Genomic DNA, 18,696 nt, shown 5'->3' on the forward strand with positions numbered 1-18,696 from the left:
GGCTTTGGGCTAGGTTACAATAAAACATCAGAAGTGCCAGAAACACAAGTCTTGAAGCTCTATCAGTCAGGAGGTATGGCAAGTGCCCCTCCTGAACAGAATCAGAATCACTGCTCAGCCATAAACAACAGCATCCCACTGATGCAGGGCAACCTCCCCACACTGACATTATCTGGAAAGATCCGAGTGACGGTTACTTTCTTCCTTTTTCTACTCTCTACAACTTTTAATGCTTCTTTCTTGTTGAAACTTCAGAAGTGGACTCAGAAGAAAGAGAAAGGAAAAAAGCTTTCAAGAATGAAGATGCTTTTAAAACATCTGACCTTAGCCAACCTGTTGGAGACTCTGCTTGTCATGCCACTAGATGGGATGTGGAATATTACAGTTCAATGGTATGCTGGAGAGCTCCTCTGCAAAGTTCTCAGCTATCTGAAGCTTTTCTCCATGTATGCCCCAGCTTTCATGATGGTAGTGATCAGCCTAGACCGCTCCCTGGCTATCACGAGGCCTCTAGCTGTGAAAAGCAATGGCAAGCTCGGACAGTCCATGATTGGCTTGGCATGGCTCCTCAGTAGTATCCTTGCTGGACCACAGGTAAACCATTATCATGAACTTGTTTGGATATGGCAATCACAGGTTTCCTATCTAACCTTGAGTATTGTATTGTATTATTGTATGTCAAAGGCAGTATTGTATTGTCTTCAAGAGCTTGGATTCTGGAAATTCAAGAGCAAAGTTTAATCCTGGCTCTTACCTTGGGCAAATTTTTAGCTTCTCTGGGTTTCAGTTCCTTCATTTATAAAATGGAGGTAATGCCTATATTATGCAACTTTTGTAAAGATAAGAAGAACAATGTATTAAAGTGTCTAGCATAATCTCTATTACATAGTAAATGCTCCTCAAAAAATGTGGCTATTGTCCAATTGGACCTCATCCCCATCTTATTCTTTCCTCTAGTTCTTCTGTTGCTCTGGTTGATACGGTAAATGGAGAGAATATTTAGGAACTATGGAATTTGCATAGGTAGAAAGTATTTATAATTTGTCTTATTTGGGATTTCTTGAGTGGAAACTAATCTGTTTCTGTCGCAACTTAGAACTATTGTCAGCTAGTACGTTGTTCTGGAGTTTGCAGCTGGGTGGGACTGAATAAAGAGGAAAAGTGGGAAACCCCGAACTTCTGAAATCTGAATATTTCTCTGAGATTGACTTGAGCTTTTCTGGAAAAAGTTTAGACCATAACAGGCTGTTAGCAAAATCAGGTACAGGTAGATATTGTTCCAGATTGTCCTCATCTGAGGCAACCTGGTTAATTGGCCTGTAGAATTTGCCTTTTTTTCAACAGTCATATCTCTGAAGAAAAGGACACGGTCTTACAAATAGCAAAGATTCCCTAATAACAGATGAGTAAATTGTCTCTATGCTTGTAAATGTATCGTATGATGATGAACCCAGGGTACAAGGATGTGTCAAGAAATGGCATCAAGGTTAACCAGGATGTTCCCAAAATCTGCCACTACAAATGGAATTTATGTAGACATTCTAAATGGGCCAGGTGCTTTAAAAAAACAATAAGAAGAAACATAAAACAACAACAAAAAATCCTGCCATGCAAAACTCATTAAATACAGTTAAAACACTAAAAAGTTGGGCCACCAAATTTTCACCACCAATTCCTCACTTAACTAATATTTCATGGATATTAGATCAATTTAGTTGGGGTGTGTTTTATGGCAGGAGGAATGGGAAAAACTAAAGTACTTTGATGTTCCTGGAGAAAGGCATATGACGATTCTCACGGTGACTGAATATACAAGAATGGGTATAGTAAATACGTCTCTTGAAATGAGACTATTTAGCTAAGGCTATGGTTTAAGTTTTCCATTTTGTTTCTTTAAAGTAAGAGTGTTGCCTATTTATTCTTTTTTTTAGGAAAGATAAACAAGTTAGGTTCTTCACACTGAGCATGATACTGATGGTTTCAAAGAAACCACCCCCCAAGAAAATGTAATTCAGTTGTGGAGAGAATACTTTTATAAAACTAATACAACCCTATACTAAACATTTATAAAACCTAGTACCAGTGTAAGAAGGAGAAATGAGTAAGAGTTGAAATGGTAAAGGAATGATTTAAGAAAAAAGTAGGATAAGCTGAGTTTTTTCAGATGAATGGTATTTGGATAGAAAAAAAAGTCAAGGATCACATATATTTTTCAGGAAAGGTTGAAATGTGTGATTAATTTTCACGGGACACTTATCTGGCTGAAGTGAAAGATTGAGAGGTGGCACCAGCAGGATATCAGATTTGGTGTTTGCTCCCTTGTCTTCCACTTCTCGTGTACTATTTGTCATAAAACATCATGATCATGCATTTGCTCGTCTTTGTCATTAAGGAATACACTCTTAAACAGTGGAGACTCTGTTGTGTTCAACTTCATTAACATTCACTGTACATAATAGGACAACTAGCAGAAATAGAAACTTTAAATGTTCAGATGATCTAATTTCTCTGCAGATCAAATAAATCCTTCACTTTTTCCTTTAAAAACAAATTGGCTTCATTCATTTAAATGAATGAATGAAAGGTATAATGGACCTATATTATAGAAGACATTGATAACCAGGGGAAATTCTGAAATTAATGTGGGAGCCACATATCCTTTGTGAGTCCTATGCAAGAAATAAAATGATTTTTTAACAAAAATATTTTAGGAAAATTTTCATAGACCCAAATAATTGCGAGAAACAGAGAAACCTTTTCTGAATTTTCTGGCAATGAAATGATTAGGTTGGTGGCTAGGGTGGTCTCAGAGAGCATTGATTTTAAGAGGGACATTTCAAACAAAAAACAAAGTTTGGCAACAAATTGGATTTAAGGAGATAAAGAGAACGGTATAAACTAAAGCTCTAATATTTTTAGCCAAGGAGTTTTAACAGTGAAACTATTGAAATAGGCAGGTAGGTTGAGAACAGAAGTGTCTCCCTGTTTGTTTCTCTGTTTGAAGGGGGAGGGAAGGCAAACTGTGAAAAGAGCTGAAAACATTTGCTTTAGGACATGATGATATCAGTATAAGGTCTTTGGAGAAGTATAGCCGTTTGGAAAGTAGTTGGTAAGTTAGGATACTGATGAAAGTCTGAAGAAGTAGAAATAAGTCAAATTGTGATAACTGAAATGCAAATTAACAATTTCAACCTTGTCTAAGCACTGTCCCAGAGGGTATAATAAAAATATTGATTTATTAATTCAATTATCTTCATCTAAGTATGTCACAGCAATAATAGAAAGATAGTGCCAAATACTTATCTGTCTTGATATAGTAAAAAGAAATTATGAAATTAAGTTTGAATTGTTTAGGATTTTCATGTAATAGCCTGACCTCAAATACATCACTCTTCCTGAGAGATTTATGTGAATATGGGCCACAGAAAATGATGGTATTCTTTTATTTGGTAAAACACATAATTCATCCTTACTTTCAGCAGCAGATTATATTTGTAAAGCACTTTGCCGAAGCTTCCTGAAAAACCTCACTCTGTGCAGCACATAACAGCCATGTTACTACCACCACCCTGTGTATCAGAGAACATACAAAGAGAATCTTTGAAAGCAATGGTGTGCACACCTTTCTGGCAGTAAGAAATGCATACTACATTGGGACTTTGTCTGTTCCTCACACACTTATAACTGGGAAAATTTTTCATAAAATATTCAACACCATTCTACTTCATTTTTTTTTTTAAGTTTACTTATTTTGAGAGAGAGAACATGAGTCGGGAAGGGGCAGAAAGAGAGAGGGAGAGAGATAATCCCAAACAGACTTCGCACTGTCAGCACAGAGCCCCATGCAGGGCTCAATCCCACAAACTGTTAAGATCATGACCTGAGCCCAAATACAGTCAACCACTCAACTGACGCCCCTCCATTTCATTATTTACTGTTTCATTATTTACTGTTGATTGCCACTGACTGATGGGTACAATCTGCAGTGCAAAAACAACTGGTTTAAAGGGATTCATTGACTTTCTCAATGTCACTTGACCTGTTGGACTCATGTCTTTGTATTAAGTCCGGTTTTTCTTTTTATTATAGCTCGGTCTCTCTGCTGTCTCTCTGAATAAAAGAGGTTTTAATCCCATGACTAATGTTACACATGTTTAATGGGGAAGATGAAAGACTGAAAGGGCTTTCTACTTCTAGACTGTGGCACATAGTAAGCTTCACCATGCTCTATGGATAAGCCCACTGACAAAGGTGCATCCTGTAACGGCTAATTTACATTGAAAGGATGAATTTAATCATCATCCTCTGGTTTATATATTGATTGTCTATTGCTTGAGAAATTCTGTGATGGTCTGGGGATATATTTTCAGAAGTTCCAGCATAGCATAGCTCAACTTTCAAACTTTTTCCTAGTAATGGAACTTTTTTTAAAAAAAGCAAAATTCTAAGGGTGCCTGGTGGCTCAGTTGGTTGAGCGTCCAACTCTTGATTTAGGCTCAGGTCATGATCTCACTGCTCGTGAGATTGAGCCCCACATTGAATGTGGTGCTGACAGCACAGAGCCTCCTTGGGATTCTCTGTCCCTCTCTCTCTACCCCTCTCCCTCTCACACTTGTTCTCTCTCTCTCTCTAAAAATAAATAAGTAAACTTAAAAAAAAAAGCAAAATTCTATCTGGAGCCCCAATGAAACATACAAGTGGAGCTGTTCTTGCTAAAGAGAGGTAAGGGAAGCCAATCTTCTGCTTGACCATTTACTAGCCCTGCTCATGGTCTCTAAAGACCTTAGATTTCCCTGAAACAAAGCTTGGAAGACAATAGAATAGTAGAAATGGCATGAATATTGGATTTTAACAAAGTTGGTTTCAAATCTCAATGCTGTCTCTTACCATCTCTGTGGTTCTGAGTAAATTACTGTAACTAAGTTTAAAAGCTAATTGTGAAGAATAAATTATAAAGATACATAAAATCATCTAGTACAAGACTTAATTTTTAAACACTCTGATAATGTTCATTCCTTCCTCTCCTCCTGCTTTCATTCCTTTGTTCATAAAGAGTTTTTGAAGTCAGGAGATAAAATAATAGGGAAATACGAGTATGAAAATTAAATGATCCTTTAAGAGACAGCAAAGAGAATTGGCTTACATAGATTATTTCCAATTTCTCAAAATTATAACATTCATTCTGACTGATAAGTAAGTTTAGCCAATCTACTCCCTAGTCACCAGGCTGTCCTGCTCATTCTGAAAGCTATATATGCTGATGCATAATAGTTCTAGTCTTAAAGGTATCATTTGTAACAGTCAAATAAGAAAGGAAGGAAGGAAGGGAGGAGGAAGGTAGGAAGGAAGAAGGCAGGCAGGCAAGGAGGGAGGCAAGGAGGGAAGGAAGAGGGAGAAAAGAAAAAGGAAAGGAAGGGAAAGGAAGAGAAGGAACAAACATGACCTAAAAGGCAATCTGCTTTAAGACTATGTGTGTTTAGATTCGTAAATGCATGTTGAGGACAAAACATTTCTTGAATTAGATGTGTCCGTATCTAATCAAAAATCACATGCTTTCCAATGACAGTCATTTACCACAAGAGTTACAGAGTAGCAGTTTATTTGCAGAAGTTCATACCACTAGCTTATCCATGTTAATATGGAGCATACATTCGGACAGCTTTTAAATTCTAACATTAACCCAGGTCGGAAGGCATGATATATGAGAAATCCTTTTGGTCTTTGGTGTAAAGATACATGGCTGGGGATGCCTGGGTGGCTCAGTCAGTTGAGCATCCAACTTCAGCTCAGGTCATGATTTTGCAGTTCATGAGTTCAGGCCTCACATCGGACTCACTGTTGTCAGCGCAGAACCTGCTAAGGATCCTCCGTCCCGGCCCTCTCTCTGTCCCTCCCTGTCTGTGCTCTCTCAAAAATAAACGAACATTAAAAAAATATATATATATAATGTATATAAATTTATATAAATTTATATATAAATATAAATATAAAATTTTATATATAAATTTATATAAAATTATATAAATGTATATTTATGTATGTGTGTATATATGTATATATATATGTATGTGTATATATATATAATATATATATATATACATGCACTTGACAGGAATGGAATGTGTTTCTGAACTTGACAAGGAGCTTAAATTCAATAAACACTTGTCACACGTGTACAATATGCCAAGAACTATACTGGAACATAGTAGTAGCATACTAAATACATGAATAACAACAATAATGATGATGATGATAAATGTTAGTTATTGAAGACATAAATATGTGCCGGGAAATATACTAAATCCTTTTGCATGCATTATTTCCTGTAAGGCTCCCAACAACTCTCTATATTGGATACAATTATCTTTTTTCCATTCATAAAGAAACTAAGGTTAAGAATGTTATATACAACGCCCAAGATTACTGTCTAGTAAGTGTGGGTGTCAGTATATCCAGTTAACTCCATACCCAGAGCTTTTAAATACTACACTATATCACACCATGCAATGTTGTCTATTTCCTTTTTTCCTGTAGGATGCTGGAGAAGGATATGGCAGGAAAGTCTTAAGTTGAGAATAGACGCTAAAGAGCTATAAGGAAATAATATATGGTATACATTTACAAATATATAAATAAATAAACATATGAATACACATTTATAAATTGTGTGCCCTGAAATTTTTTCATAATAATGTTTATAACTCATATAAGTGCTGTGTGCCAGGCATTATTAGAAATGCTTGGCAAGTATTAAATCATTTAATTGTCTTGACAGCCCCTAGAGGTAAATACTATTAACATCTCTGTTAGATGAGGAAACTGAATGAAGTACATTATCTAAAAATAATTACCTCTTGGGGCTTCCCAGGTGGCTCAGTTGGTTAAGCGTCTGACACTTCCTTTCGGCTCAGGTCATGATCTCACTGTTCACAGGTTCGAGCCCCGTGTCGTGCTCTTTGCTGACAGAGTGAAGCCTACTTAGGACTCTCTCTCTCTCTCCCTCTCTCTGCACCTCCTCTGCTTGCTCAGGCTCTCTTTCTCTCAAAATAAATAAACATTTAAAAATAGTAATAAAGATAATTACCTCCGGAAAAGATTAGACAATAACGTAATTAGTCTGGGATAAGGTGAGGATTAAAAATAATACTCTAAGAAGCATATGCAAATGACTATAAAGAAGGAAAACATACTTCTCTCATTTATGGCAAAATAAAGCAAATACTGATGAGAACTGAGGTCAGGTATGAGAAAGGAGAAACAAAGAAATTAAAGAAATATAATCCAAAGACGAAAAAAAAAACCAACAAACAACCCACGAACTAAAGTAGATCCCTATACTAATCATTCAAATGAACATGACCTTGGAGCACAAAATAAACTGAACCTAGGCTAAAACAATTTATGAGAAAGTAAGATTCTGAGTTACCATAACACTTTACCATATCACTCTTTTAGCACTTATCACAGTCTACCTAGTACGTACGACTGGTGTCACAACCATGCTATTATCTCCCCTACCAAATTTTAAATTCTCTGATAACAGGATATATCTGGTTCATCTTTTATGACAGAGAGCACCTAGAGTAGTTTTTGAACAAGGAGTTGCTTTAAAAATAAGCATTTATTAAACGAAGATGATAACTATCAGCTCAAATCATAGTACTTTATTTCAAAGTCAGATTAAATTTCCTTATAACTTGCAGCCCAGTGACAAATACTTGAGGCAGGCACAATATACCTTTTCTCCAGGAACTCCTTACTGTCTTTAAGTTAATGCTTTGCTAGAGGGAAAAACAACCTTAGCTTGAGGATAGCTAGGCCTCCAGTGTCCTGTGAGTTTTCTTTAGCATATGAAAATCTCTTTTGAGAGGGAGGGAGCCAAAACATAAGAGACTCTTAAAAACTGAGAACAGGGCGCCTGGGTGGCGCAGTCGGTTAAGCGTCCGACTTCAGCCAGGTCACAATCTCGCGGTCTGTGAGTTCGAGCCCCGCGTCGGGCTCTGGGCTGATGGCTCAGAGCCTGGAGCCTGTTTCCGATTCTGTGCCTCCCTCTCTCTCTGCCCCTCCCCCGTTCATGCTCTGTCTCTCTCTGTCCCAAAAATAAATAAAACGTTGAAAAAAAAAAAAAAACTGAGAACAAACTGAGGGTTGATGGCTGGTGGCAGAGAGGGAAGGGTGGGTGATGGGTATTGAGGAGGGCACCTGCTGGGATGAACACTGGGTGTTGTATGGAAACCAATTTGACAATAAATTTCATATTTAAAAAAAAAAAGAAAGAAAATCCCTTTGGAAACACACTCCTTTGACTTTACCTTCCCCAACTCCCAAGTACATAATCAGTCTCTCCTCAGGGTCCAGGCACCTCTTCCACCCAGAGGACCTGTCCTGGTGCTTTAATAAATCATCTTTTTGCACCAGGAAAAAAAAAGCCATTTTATTGAAAGTTTTATCATATTAACTTAAAAAGATGAAATATTAAAGTGAAAATGTGGCCTAGTGCAGAGAAGAAAGTCAAACTCGGATCATCTGGGTCCAAGTATGATCAGGAAGTTGTGGAGGGAAGTACCTAAGGTTTTAAAGAAATACTAGATTCTCAAGTTCTTTGTAAAGTAACTCTTCCAAAGACTCACAACATCTGTTGGGTCAAATTCAGAACTGAACTTTAAATTTAAAGTCAGTCTGCAAAGAAGTATGGAAAACTTAAATGGTTACTTTGTGATACGGAAAAAGATCGGGATTATGAAACAGAATTAGCTGAATACATGTTTGAGTTTCTGAGCTTTAAATTTGATGATATGATCATTGTGCACCCTCTAGTGGATTAATTTAACAATACTATTTTGCCCTTGAAAAAAGATCTGAAACTGAAAATCAACATTTTAATTACAAATAAAAGATAGAGCATTATATTTTATATTATTTTACTTATATTTTATTTAGAGTTTATTATATTTATATTATATTAAATTTCTCTACAAGCAAAGAAAGGAAATATAGGGTTGTTGTGTTTTTTTAAAAGCATACTCCACTACCACTCCATCACCCCAAAAAGGAAACAAATCCTGGGCCTGTGGAATTAATTAATTGGATTTATTAATTCAATTAAAGACTTTAAAAAATAAATACTGTCCCTCAATTGCTTAAAATTGTAAAAATCCTGTAACGTTTTTGTTTGAATTTATTTGCTATTAGTTTTAAAATGCTTGGTCACTCTTATATTTTCATTTTAATAATGTGTCATGGTAAAATGAAGTTTCTCAGTGGAGAAGCTTGGAAATGACTAGGTAAGAAGTTCACTTGATAAATGGGGAAAATTTCAGTGTATATTCATTAGTATGTGTTTTTGAAAAGTACTTGGCAACATTTCTTTATTCTTTCTTATTTCAAATTTTTATTTAAATTCTAGATAGTTAACATATGGTAAATTGGTTTCAGGTGTACAATTTAGTAATTCATGAGTTACATATAACACCCCATGCTCATCCCAACGAGTGCCCTCCTTAATATCCATCACCCATCTAACCCATTCCCCACCCGCCTTTCACCATTAACCTTCAGTCTGTTCTCTTATGGTTTCCCTTCCTCTCTTTTTTCCCCTTTCCCTATCTTTACCTGTTTTGTTTCTTAAATTCCACATGTGAGTGAAATCATATGGGATTTGTCTTTGACTGACTTATTTCACTTAGCATAATACACTCCAGCTCCATATATGTCATTGCAAATGGCAAGATTTCATTCTTTTTGATGACTGATGACCGAATAATATTCCATTATATATATATATATATATATATATATATATATATATATATATATATACCACCTCTTCTTTATACATTCATCGATTGATGGACATTTGGATTCTTTCCATAGTTTGGCTATTGCTTTTGTTGTTATTTTATTTTATGTTATGTTATGTTATGTTATGTTATGTTATGTTATGTTATGTTACTTTATTTTACTTGTTTCAGGGAGAGTATAGTCAGGGAAGAGGGGCAGAGGGGGAGAGAGAGAGAGACAAAATCTTAAGCAGGCTCTACACTCAGCATGCAGCCTGATGCAGGACTCAATCCCACAACCCTGGGCCATGACCTGAGCCGAAATCAACTGACTCAGCCACCCAGGCACCACCATAGTTTGGTTATTATTGATAATGCTGCTATAAACCTCGGGTGATATGCCCCCTCAATCAGTATTTTTGTATCCTTTGGATAAACACCAGTGTAATTGCTGGCTTGTAAGTACTTCTATTTTTAACTTTTTAGGAACCTCAATACTGTTTTCTACAGTGGCTGTGCCAGTTTGCATTCCCACAAATGGGGCAAGGGGGTTCCCCTTTCTCTGCTTCCTTGCCAGTATCTGTTTCCTGAGTTGCTAACATTAACCATTCTGACAGGTGTGAGGTGGTATCTCATTGTGATTTTGATTTGTATTGCCTTGATGATGAGTGATGTTCAGCATCTTTTCATGTGGATGTTAGCCATCTGTATATCTTTGGAAAAATGTCTGTTCATGGCTCTGCCTGTTTCTTAACTGGACTATTTGGTTTTGGGTGTTGAGTTTCATAAACACTTTATAAATTTTGGATACTAACCCTTTATCAGATATGTCATTTGCAAATATCTTCTCCTATTCTGTAGGCTGCCTTTAAGTTTTGTTGACTGTTCCTTTCGCTGTGCAGAAGCTTTTTATCTTGATTAAATCCCAATAGTTTATTTTTGCTTTTGTTTCCCTTGCCTCCAGTGACATGTCTAGTAAGAAGTTGCTACAGCTGATGTCAAAGAGGTTGCTACCTATGTTCTCCTGTAGGATTTGGCTTCCTGTCTCACATTTAGGTCTTTCATCCATTTTGAATTTATTTTTCTGTTTGGTATAAAAAGTCGTCTGGTTTTATTGTTCTGTATACTGCTGTCTAGTTTTCCCACCATCATTTGTTGAAGAGGCTGTCTTTTTTCCATTGGATATTCTTCCCTGCTTTGTTAAAGATTAGTTGACCATATAGTTGTGGGTCCATTTCTGGGTTTTCTGTTCTGTTCCATTGATCTATGTGTCTGTGTGCCAATACCATACTATCTGGTGATTGCAGCTTTGTAATATAACTGGACATCTGAAATTGTAATACTTCCAGCTTTGCTTTGCCTTTTCAAGATTCCTTTGGCTATTTGGGGTCTTTTGTTGTTCCATACAAATTTTACAATTGTTTGTTCTAGTTCTGTGAAAAATGCTGGTGGTATTTTGATAGGAGTTGCATTAAATGTGTAGATTTCTTGGGGTAGTATAGACTTTTTAACAATATTTGTTCTTCCAATCCATGAGCATGGAATATTTTTCCATTTCTTTGTGTTATCCTCAATTTCTTCCAGAAGTATTCCATAACTTTCAGTGTGCAGATATTTTACTTCGTTGGCTAGGTTTATTCCTATCTGTCTTATGGTTTTTGGCTCAATTATAAATTAGATCAATTCTTTGATTTCTCTTTCTCCTGCTTCATTATTGATATATAGAAATGCAACAGATTTCTGTATGTTGATTTTCTATTCTACAACTTGGCTAAATTCACATATCAGTTCTAGTAATTTTCGGTGGAGTTTTTCAGTAGCATGTTGTCTATGAATAGTGAAAGGTTGGTTTCTTCCTTGCCAATTTGTATGTTTTTTATTTCTTTTTGTTGTCTGATTGATGAGGCAAGACTACCATTACTATGGTAAATAACATTGGTGAGAGTGGACATCCTTGTCTTGTTAATGACTGTAGGGGAAAAGCGCTGTTTTTTCCCATTGAGGATGATATTAGCTATGGGTTTTTCATACATGGCCTTTATGATGTTGAGGTATGTTCCTCTATCCCTACTTTGTTGAGGGTTTTTATGAATAATGTTGTATTTTGTCAAATGCTTTTTCTGCATCTATTGAGAGGATCATATGGTTCTTGTCTTTTATTAGTGTGGTGCATCACATTGATGTGCAAATATTAAACCACACCTGCAGCCCGGAAATGAATCCCTCTTGATCATGGTGAATAATTCCTTTCATGTACTGTTGGATTTGATTTATGAGTATCTTGTTGAGAATTTTTGCATCTATGTTCATCAGAGATATTGGCCTTTGGTGGGGTCTTTGTCTGGTTTTAGAATCAAGGTAATACTTGCCTTATAGAATGAGTTTGGAAGTTTCTTTCTATTTCTATTTTTTTTTTTTTTTTTTTTGGTGGGGGGAACAGTTTGAGAAGAATAGATATTAACTCTTCTTTAAATGTTTGGTAGAATTCCCCTGGGAAGCCATCTGGCCCTGGATTTTCGTTTGTTGGGAGATTTTTGATTACTGATTTAATTTCTTAACTAGTTACAAGTCTGTTCAGTTTTTTTTATTCCTTCCTGTTTTTTTTGGTAGTTTGTATGTTTCCAGGAATTTATCCACTTCTTCCAGATTGCCCAGTTCGTTGACATAAAATTTTTCCTAATATTCTCTTATAATTGTTTCATTTCTATGGTGTTGGTTGTGATCTCTTCTCTTTCATTTGTGATTTTATTTATTTGGGTCCTCTTTTCTTTTTGGTAAGTCTGGCTGGAGATGTATCAATTTTATTAATTTATTCAAAGAACCAGCTCTTAGTTTCATTGATCTCTTCTGCTGTTTTTGTTTGTTTCCACATCATTTATTTCTGCTCTAAGCTTTATTATTTCCCTTCCTTTTTTGGCTTTAGACTTTATTTGCTGTTCCTTTTCTAGCTCCTTTAGGTGTAAGGTTAGCTTGTGTATTTGAAACCTTTCTTGCTTCTTAAGGTAGGCCTGTATTGGTATACACTTCTCACTTTTGACTACCTTTGCTACATCCCAAAGATTTTGAACTGTCATATTTTCATTATCATTTTTCTCCATATATTTATTTCTTCTTTCATTTCTTAGTTAACCCATTTGTTCTTTAGTAGGATATTCTTTAATCTCCATGTATTTGTAGTCTTTCCAGATTTTTTCTTGTGGCTGACTTCAAGTTTCATAGCATTGTGGTCTTCAAATATGCATGGTATGAACTCAGTCTTTTTGTACTTGTTAAGGCCTGATTTGTGACCCAGTATGTGATGTATTCTGTACAATGTTCCATGTGAACTCAAAAAGGTGAATATTCTGCTGTGTTAGGATGAAATGTTCTGAATATATCTGTTAAGTCCATCTGGTCTAGTGTGTCATCAAAGCCATTTTTCCCTTGTTGATTTGCTTAGATGATCTGTCCATTGCTGTAAACGGGGTGTTTAAAGCCCCTTCCTATTACTGTATTATTATCAATTAATTTCTTTATGTTTGTTATTAATTGATTTATATCTTTGGGTTCTCCCAAATTGGGAGTATAAATATTTAGATCTTATTAGATATATTCTTAGATATTATTCTTAGATCTTCTGGTTGGATAGATCCTTTACTTATGATTTAGTGTCCTTCTTCATCACTTGTTACAATCTTTGGTTTAAAATCTAGTTTGTCTGATAGAAGTATGGCTACTCTGGCTTTCTTTTGATGTCCATTAGCATGATAAATTATTCTCCATCCTCTCAATTTCAACCTGCAGGTGTTTTTAGGTCTAAAATGAGCCTCTTGTAGGCAGCACAGCAATGGGTCTTATTTTTTTATCCATTCTGTTACCATATGTCATTTGATTGGGGCATTTAGTCATTTTTACATTCAGAGTGATTAATTGATAGATATGAATTTAGTGCCATTGTATTACCTGTAAAGTCATTGTTTCTGGAGATTTTCTCTGTTCCTTCTAATGTTTGGTGTTATTGGTCTTTCTTTCCCACTCAAAGAGTCCCCTTTAATATTTCTCGCAGGGTTGGTTTAGTGATCACAAACTCTTAGTTTTTGTTTGTCTAGGAAATTCTTTATCATTCCTCCTATTCTGAATGACAGTCTTGTTGGATAATGCACTGATGGCTGAATATTTTTCCCATGTGGCACATTGACTATATCATGCCACTCCCTCTGGCCTGCCAAGTTTCTGTGGAGAGATCTGCTGCAAAACTTATTTGTCTTCCCTTGTAGGTTAATGATTTTTTTCCCTTCCTACTTTCAGGATTATTTCCTTATCTGTGTATTTTGCAAAGTTTACTACTATGTTTTACTGTTGGCCTCCTTTTGTTGATTTTGATGGGGGTTCTCTATGCCTTCTGGATTTCAATGTCTGTTTCCTTCCCCAGATTAGGGAAGTTTTCAGCTATAATTTACTCAAATAAACCCTCTGCCCCTTTTCCCCTCCTTCTTCTAGGACTCCTATGATACAAATATTATTATGCTTTATGGAGTCACTGAGTTCCCTAAGTCTACATTCATGATCCAGTATTTTTCTCTCCTGCTTCTTTTCAACTTAATTATTTTCCCTAATTTCATCTTCTATATCACTTATTCGTTCCTTAGCTTCTTCCATCCTTGTTGTCATTACACTGATCAGTTTTGCATCTCAGTTACAACATTTTTTTATTTTAGCTTGACTGGTTTTAATTCTTTCATCTCTGCAATAAGGGAATCCCTAGTGTCTTCTATACTTTTCTCAAGCTGAGGTAGTATCCTTATGATTGTTGTTTTAAATTCTAGTTCAGGCATATTACTTACATCTGTTTTGGTTAGATCCCTGGCTGCGACCTCTTCTTGTTCTTTCTTTTGGGATGAACTTTCCCATCTTAGCATTTGCCTAGATCTCTGTCTTCTATTGTTAGGAAAGACCGTTACGTTTCCTGCCTCTGAATATAATGGCTATATCAAGAAGAGGTTATATACTGTCCAGGGCCTGGCACTTCAGAAAGTTTTTTTGGTGTATGCTGTGTGCACCCTGCTGTAGTGTCTTGGCTGCTTTTTCCCCTCAGATCAGTCCTCTGCAGAGATTCTTCTTACCTGCAGTGAGGAGTGTTTGGACCTTATCCTGATGTGGCAAGTTTTAACCAGTTGGTTTTGGTCTGCTTGTTAGAAAAGCCAAGATCCTGTTCCCCCTAGAGCTAAAGCGTTGCATCACTCTATGGTCAGTAGACTTGGTACATATGGAGGGTGAGGGGCTTGTGCTGGTCTTCTGGGGGAGGGGCCTGCTGCACTGGTTCTCAGGCTGACTTGCCCTAGTAGAGGTGCACCTGCAGGGCACAGTGGGGCAGGGCTTGATGTAAGCAGCTTCAGCCTCCTCTGGGAGTGCTGTGTTGCTCACTGAAATCTGTCTGTGCTGATGGGTGGGTGAAAATGGTGCCACCTCATTTTCTTGTCCCAGGAAAGGGGAGTTCACACATATCTCTTTTCAGCAAGCCCTCACATAAGTGTGAACAATCTCTACTCTTGTGTTCCAGGCTTCCATCAGAACTCTGCCTTCACCTTGTCTGTGTCTGAGCTATCTGGTTCAGTGCTCCTGTGTTTTAGCTCAGGCATGTGGCTGGGTTTCCAAACTCCAAATTTTAGGGACATGCACTGATCTTTTAGGGAAAGTTCTCACTGCACTGTGGTTGGTGCCAGTTTGTCCCAGAAGAGAAGTCACACAACTATGCAGGGGCTCAGAGTTTATGATAAAACACAGCCAAAAACTGACTTCCAGGTTAGCTGTCCTCAGCAGGTGCCTCTGCTGCTATGCTAATTAATGGGACCTCTCAATGGTGCCACCATTTCTTTTGTCCTCTGAGAGGCAAAGCCACCTCTCCCAAATACACTCCAATAAGGGAAATGTCTTTTTCAGTGCAACCCAAAGGATCCTCAGAGCACACTGTCTGCTCCTGGGCCTCTGTCCTCCTTCCCCACAGGAGCATCGCTAAGCCTGCCAGGCATGATTCCAGCAATGGTGCAGACTTCTAAAACTTCAGACTTTGAGTTCTGCTGCTTGTAAAAACTTACAATAATCAGCCCCTTTCATTTTCCCAGTGAATGCTTTTGGGGAAGTGTTTTTCTTGTGCAATCCCCTGTATGCTGCTTTCTCTCTCTCCCCTCTCTCTGTGATCAGGGTTCCCTCCCCTCTACAGCACCTACAATTCATTTCTGCCCCAACAACTCTCCACAGTTCCTATCTTCCACTATGTGGCCATTTTTCTCCCTCTAGATGTGCAGATTGTCTCTCAGTCCTCAGACCAATTACTTGCGTGTTCAGAATGATTTTATATTTATCTGGCTGTGTTCAAGGAATGAGGCAAGCATAGGGTCCCCCTACTACTCTGTCATCTTTGCAACGTTTCTTAAATGGTTGATTCATTTGTGTTTTAAAAACAACAACAAAATAATTTCACACTTAGAGAAAGGTTGCAAGAATCATACAGTTTTCTGGAGTATCTTTCCCTCAGTTTCCCCAAATATTAACATTTTACTACATTACTTATTTGCTTTGTTTCCTATAAATTTTTTCTAAATTGTTTAAAAGTAAATTCAGATATGATGTCCCTTTTGATACTTCAGTGTTGTTTTTTTGTTTTGTTTTGTTTTGTTTTTTCTGGCACATACCCACAGTACAAGTATCAAACAAAAATCAGGAAATTAACACTAAAAAAATACTATTCTAATCTATATAACTTATTCATACCTGAGCAACTGTCCCAAAAATGTTCCTTTTAACAAAAAAGAATCCAAGGTTATAATCCAAGATAGCAAAGAAGTGATGGTTAGTACCTGTCAATGCATTATATAAGGAAGCAGATGTTGTCAGTTGGTCCCATTATTGGCTATGTTAATTTAATTATTTGGTTATCTACTGTAAAGTTATTAATTTTACTCTTTATAAGAAAAGCTGTCTTGCAGGTAAATACTTCAAGATGATGTTAATACCCTGCTTTCTTCAAATTTCATCCATGTTTTTACCATCCATTGATGATGCTTGCCTGAATCACTTATTATTACCATTTGGTAATCACTACTTTCATTATTCCTTATACATTATTTGGCTTTCTACAGTAACAAAGAGCTTTTTTCCCCTCCCCATTTATTTGTAGTCATTCTTTTGTAATTACTATCAGCAAGAATTCATGGATTCTTCATTTTATTGTTAATCATTCCTTTTATCAGGATTTTTGTTGTTGTTTTGTTTTTTTTTTTGGTTTATTTATTTTTGGTTTTGTTTTCAATGCTTAAACTGTCCCAGATTTGACCAATGGGAGTACTTTCAAGCTGGCTCCAGAGCTCTTTTTGACATGCTCCACTATTCTTTTAGTACTTCTTGGCTTTTTGGCACAAACTGTTCCAAGCACATATTGCAGTTTGCTTGTCACCCTTGGGCTCACTCACCTCTCCAATGAACTCTGTCTGGTTCCTTTTGGTAGAGAATGGTATTTAGAAAACAAGATCTGGGTACTAGAGTGCTGGATGTGCTTATTGCTACTGGGATATCATTTTTCCTAGGCTCCCAGAAGACAGCTAGAAAATAAATACACACACACACATGCACATAAATATACAGAGATTTTCCTTACTCTTTTTTTGCAGCTGTATAGCACTCTGTTGTGTGGTCCACCACAGTTTATTCAACTACTGTTCCATGAATTGGTATTTGTTATTTTTAATGTTTTTTCAATTACAAACAATGCATCAATGAATAACTTTCTGCCTATGTATTTTCATATAACAGAGGTGGGAGTGTATCTTCAGGGTAAAATCCTGGATTCAGATTGCTGAGTCAAAGGTAAATTCAGATATAGTTATGCTAGCTATTGCTAAATTCTTCTCCCTAGTGGTTGTGCCAATTTGCATTCCTACTAGCAATGTGGGAGAGTCTATTATTTTCTTACAACTTGCCCATGAAAGTATGTTATTTTTAATTTTTGCCAATCCTTATAGTGAAAAATGCCATGTCACTATAGCCTTAATAGGCATTTTTCTTCACACAAGTGAGGTTGAACATCTTTTCACGTGTTTAAGGGCCACTGTTACATCTTTTGTAAATGGTCTATTCATGTCTTTGACCATTTGAATGGGGTTTTCTGTTTCAAAAAATAAAATTTAAGTATGTATTTGGGGAGCACATTCTAACTGCTAGATACAGCTTTAGCTGCTACAGTTATGATGGACAAAATCACTTCCAAAAGGTTTACTCAGCATAATTGCAACTGAAATTGAAATACAACGTTTAAATCCCTGGTTGCTGATCATTCTGCTAGGTTGAAATAGTTTCCAAAAAATCCAAAATCCTATAGATCCATTCACATTACCCAAACATATTTTAAGTAAAGATCCACTTTACAGCTTCTCATTGAAGTGACAAAAGGATTACATCAAGGAGCTTAGTTATTGCTTTGGGCAACAACGTGTTAGAAGACCTGGAGAATACAGAAGGAAAAAGCTTTCAAGAAAACATGCAAATACTGTTTGAAAGAAAGTAACACCATCTTTTAATTGTTTTCTTTTCTCATACAGTTATACATCTTCCGGATGATCCACTTAGCAGACAGCTCTGGGCAGACAGATGGTTTCTCTCAATGTGTCACACACTGCAGTTTTCCACAATGGTGGCATCAGGCCTTTTATAACTTTTTCACCTTCAGCTGCCTCTTCATCATCCCTCTTCTCATCATGTTAATCTGCAATGCAAAAATCATCTTCACCCTGACACAGGTCCTTCATCAAGATCCCCACAGTATGTATTCCTTAGACTCAATGTTAATTGTGGGCAAACAGGTTTCAAACAGCAATATTCAAAGCAGAGTGACATGCACTATGTGGCAGACACTGTTCTAAGCAGTTTACATACATTAGCTCAC

At 36.6% G+C, this 18,696-nt stretch overlaps 1 protein-coding gene and 1 long non-coding RNA gene across 2 annotated transcripts in view; one reads left to right on the top strand and one right to left on the bottom strand.

Annotated features, from left to right (window-relative positions):
- Positions 1–18,696, top strand: part of GNRHR (gonadotropin releasing hormone receptor) — a 21,485-nt gene continuing 2,789 nt past the window's right edge. Inside the window, exons 1-2 of the mRNA XM_025921952.2 lie at positions 1–594; positions 18,353–18,572. Coding sequence (XP_025777737.1) covers positions 76–594; positions 18,353–18,572 — 739 coding nt within the window. The 5' untranslated portion in view covers positions 1–75. The remainder of the gene's footprint in view (positions 595–18,352; positions 18,573–18,696) is intronic.
- The window catches only part of LOC147581958 (uncharacterized), an 18,247-nt gene continuing 17,854 nt past the window's right edge, over positions 18,304–18,696 (bottom strand). Inside the window, exon 2 of the long non-coding RNA XR_015250425.1 lies at positions 18,304–18,516. This is a non-coding gene — a long non-coding RNA (uncharacterized LOC147581958). The remainder of the gene's footprint in view (positions 18,517–18,696) is intronic.

This window comes from Puma concolor, chromosome B1, assembly GCF_028749965.1.
Source record: "Puma concolor isolate L17-30 chromosome B1, mPumCon1.1.hap2, whole genome shotgun sequence".
Classification (NCBI taxonomy): domain Eukaryota; kingdom Metazoa; phylum Chordata; class Mammalia; order Carnivora; family Felidae; genus Puma; species Puma concolor.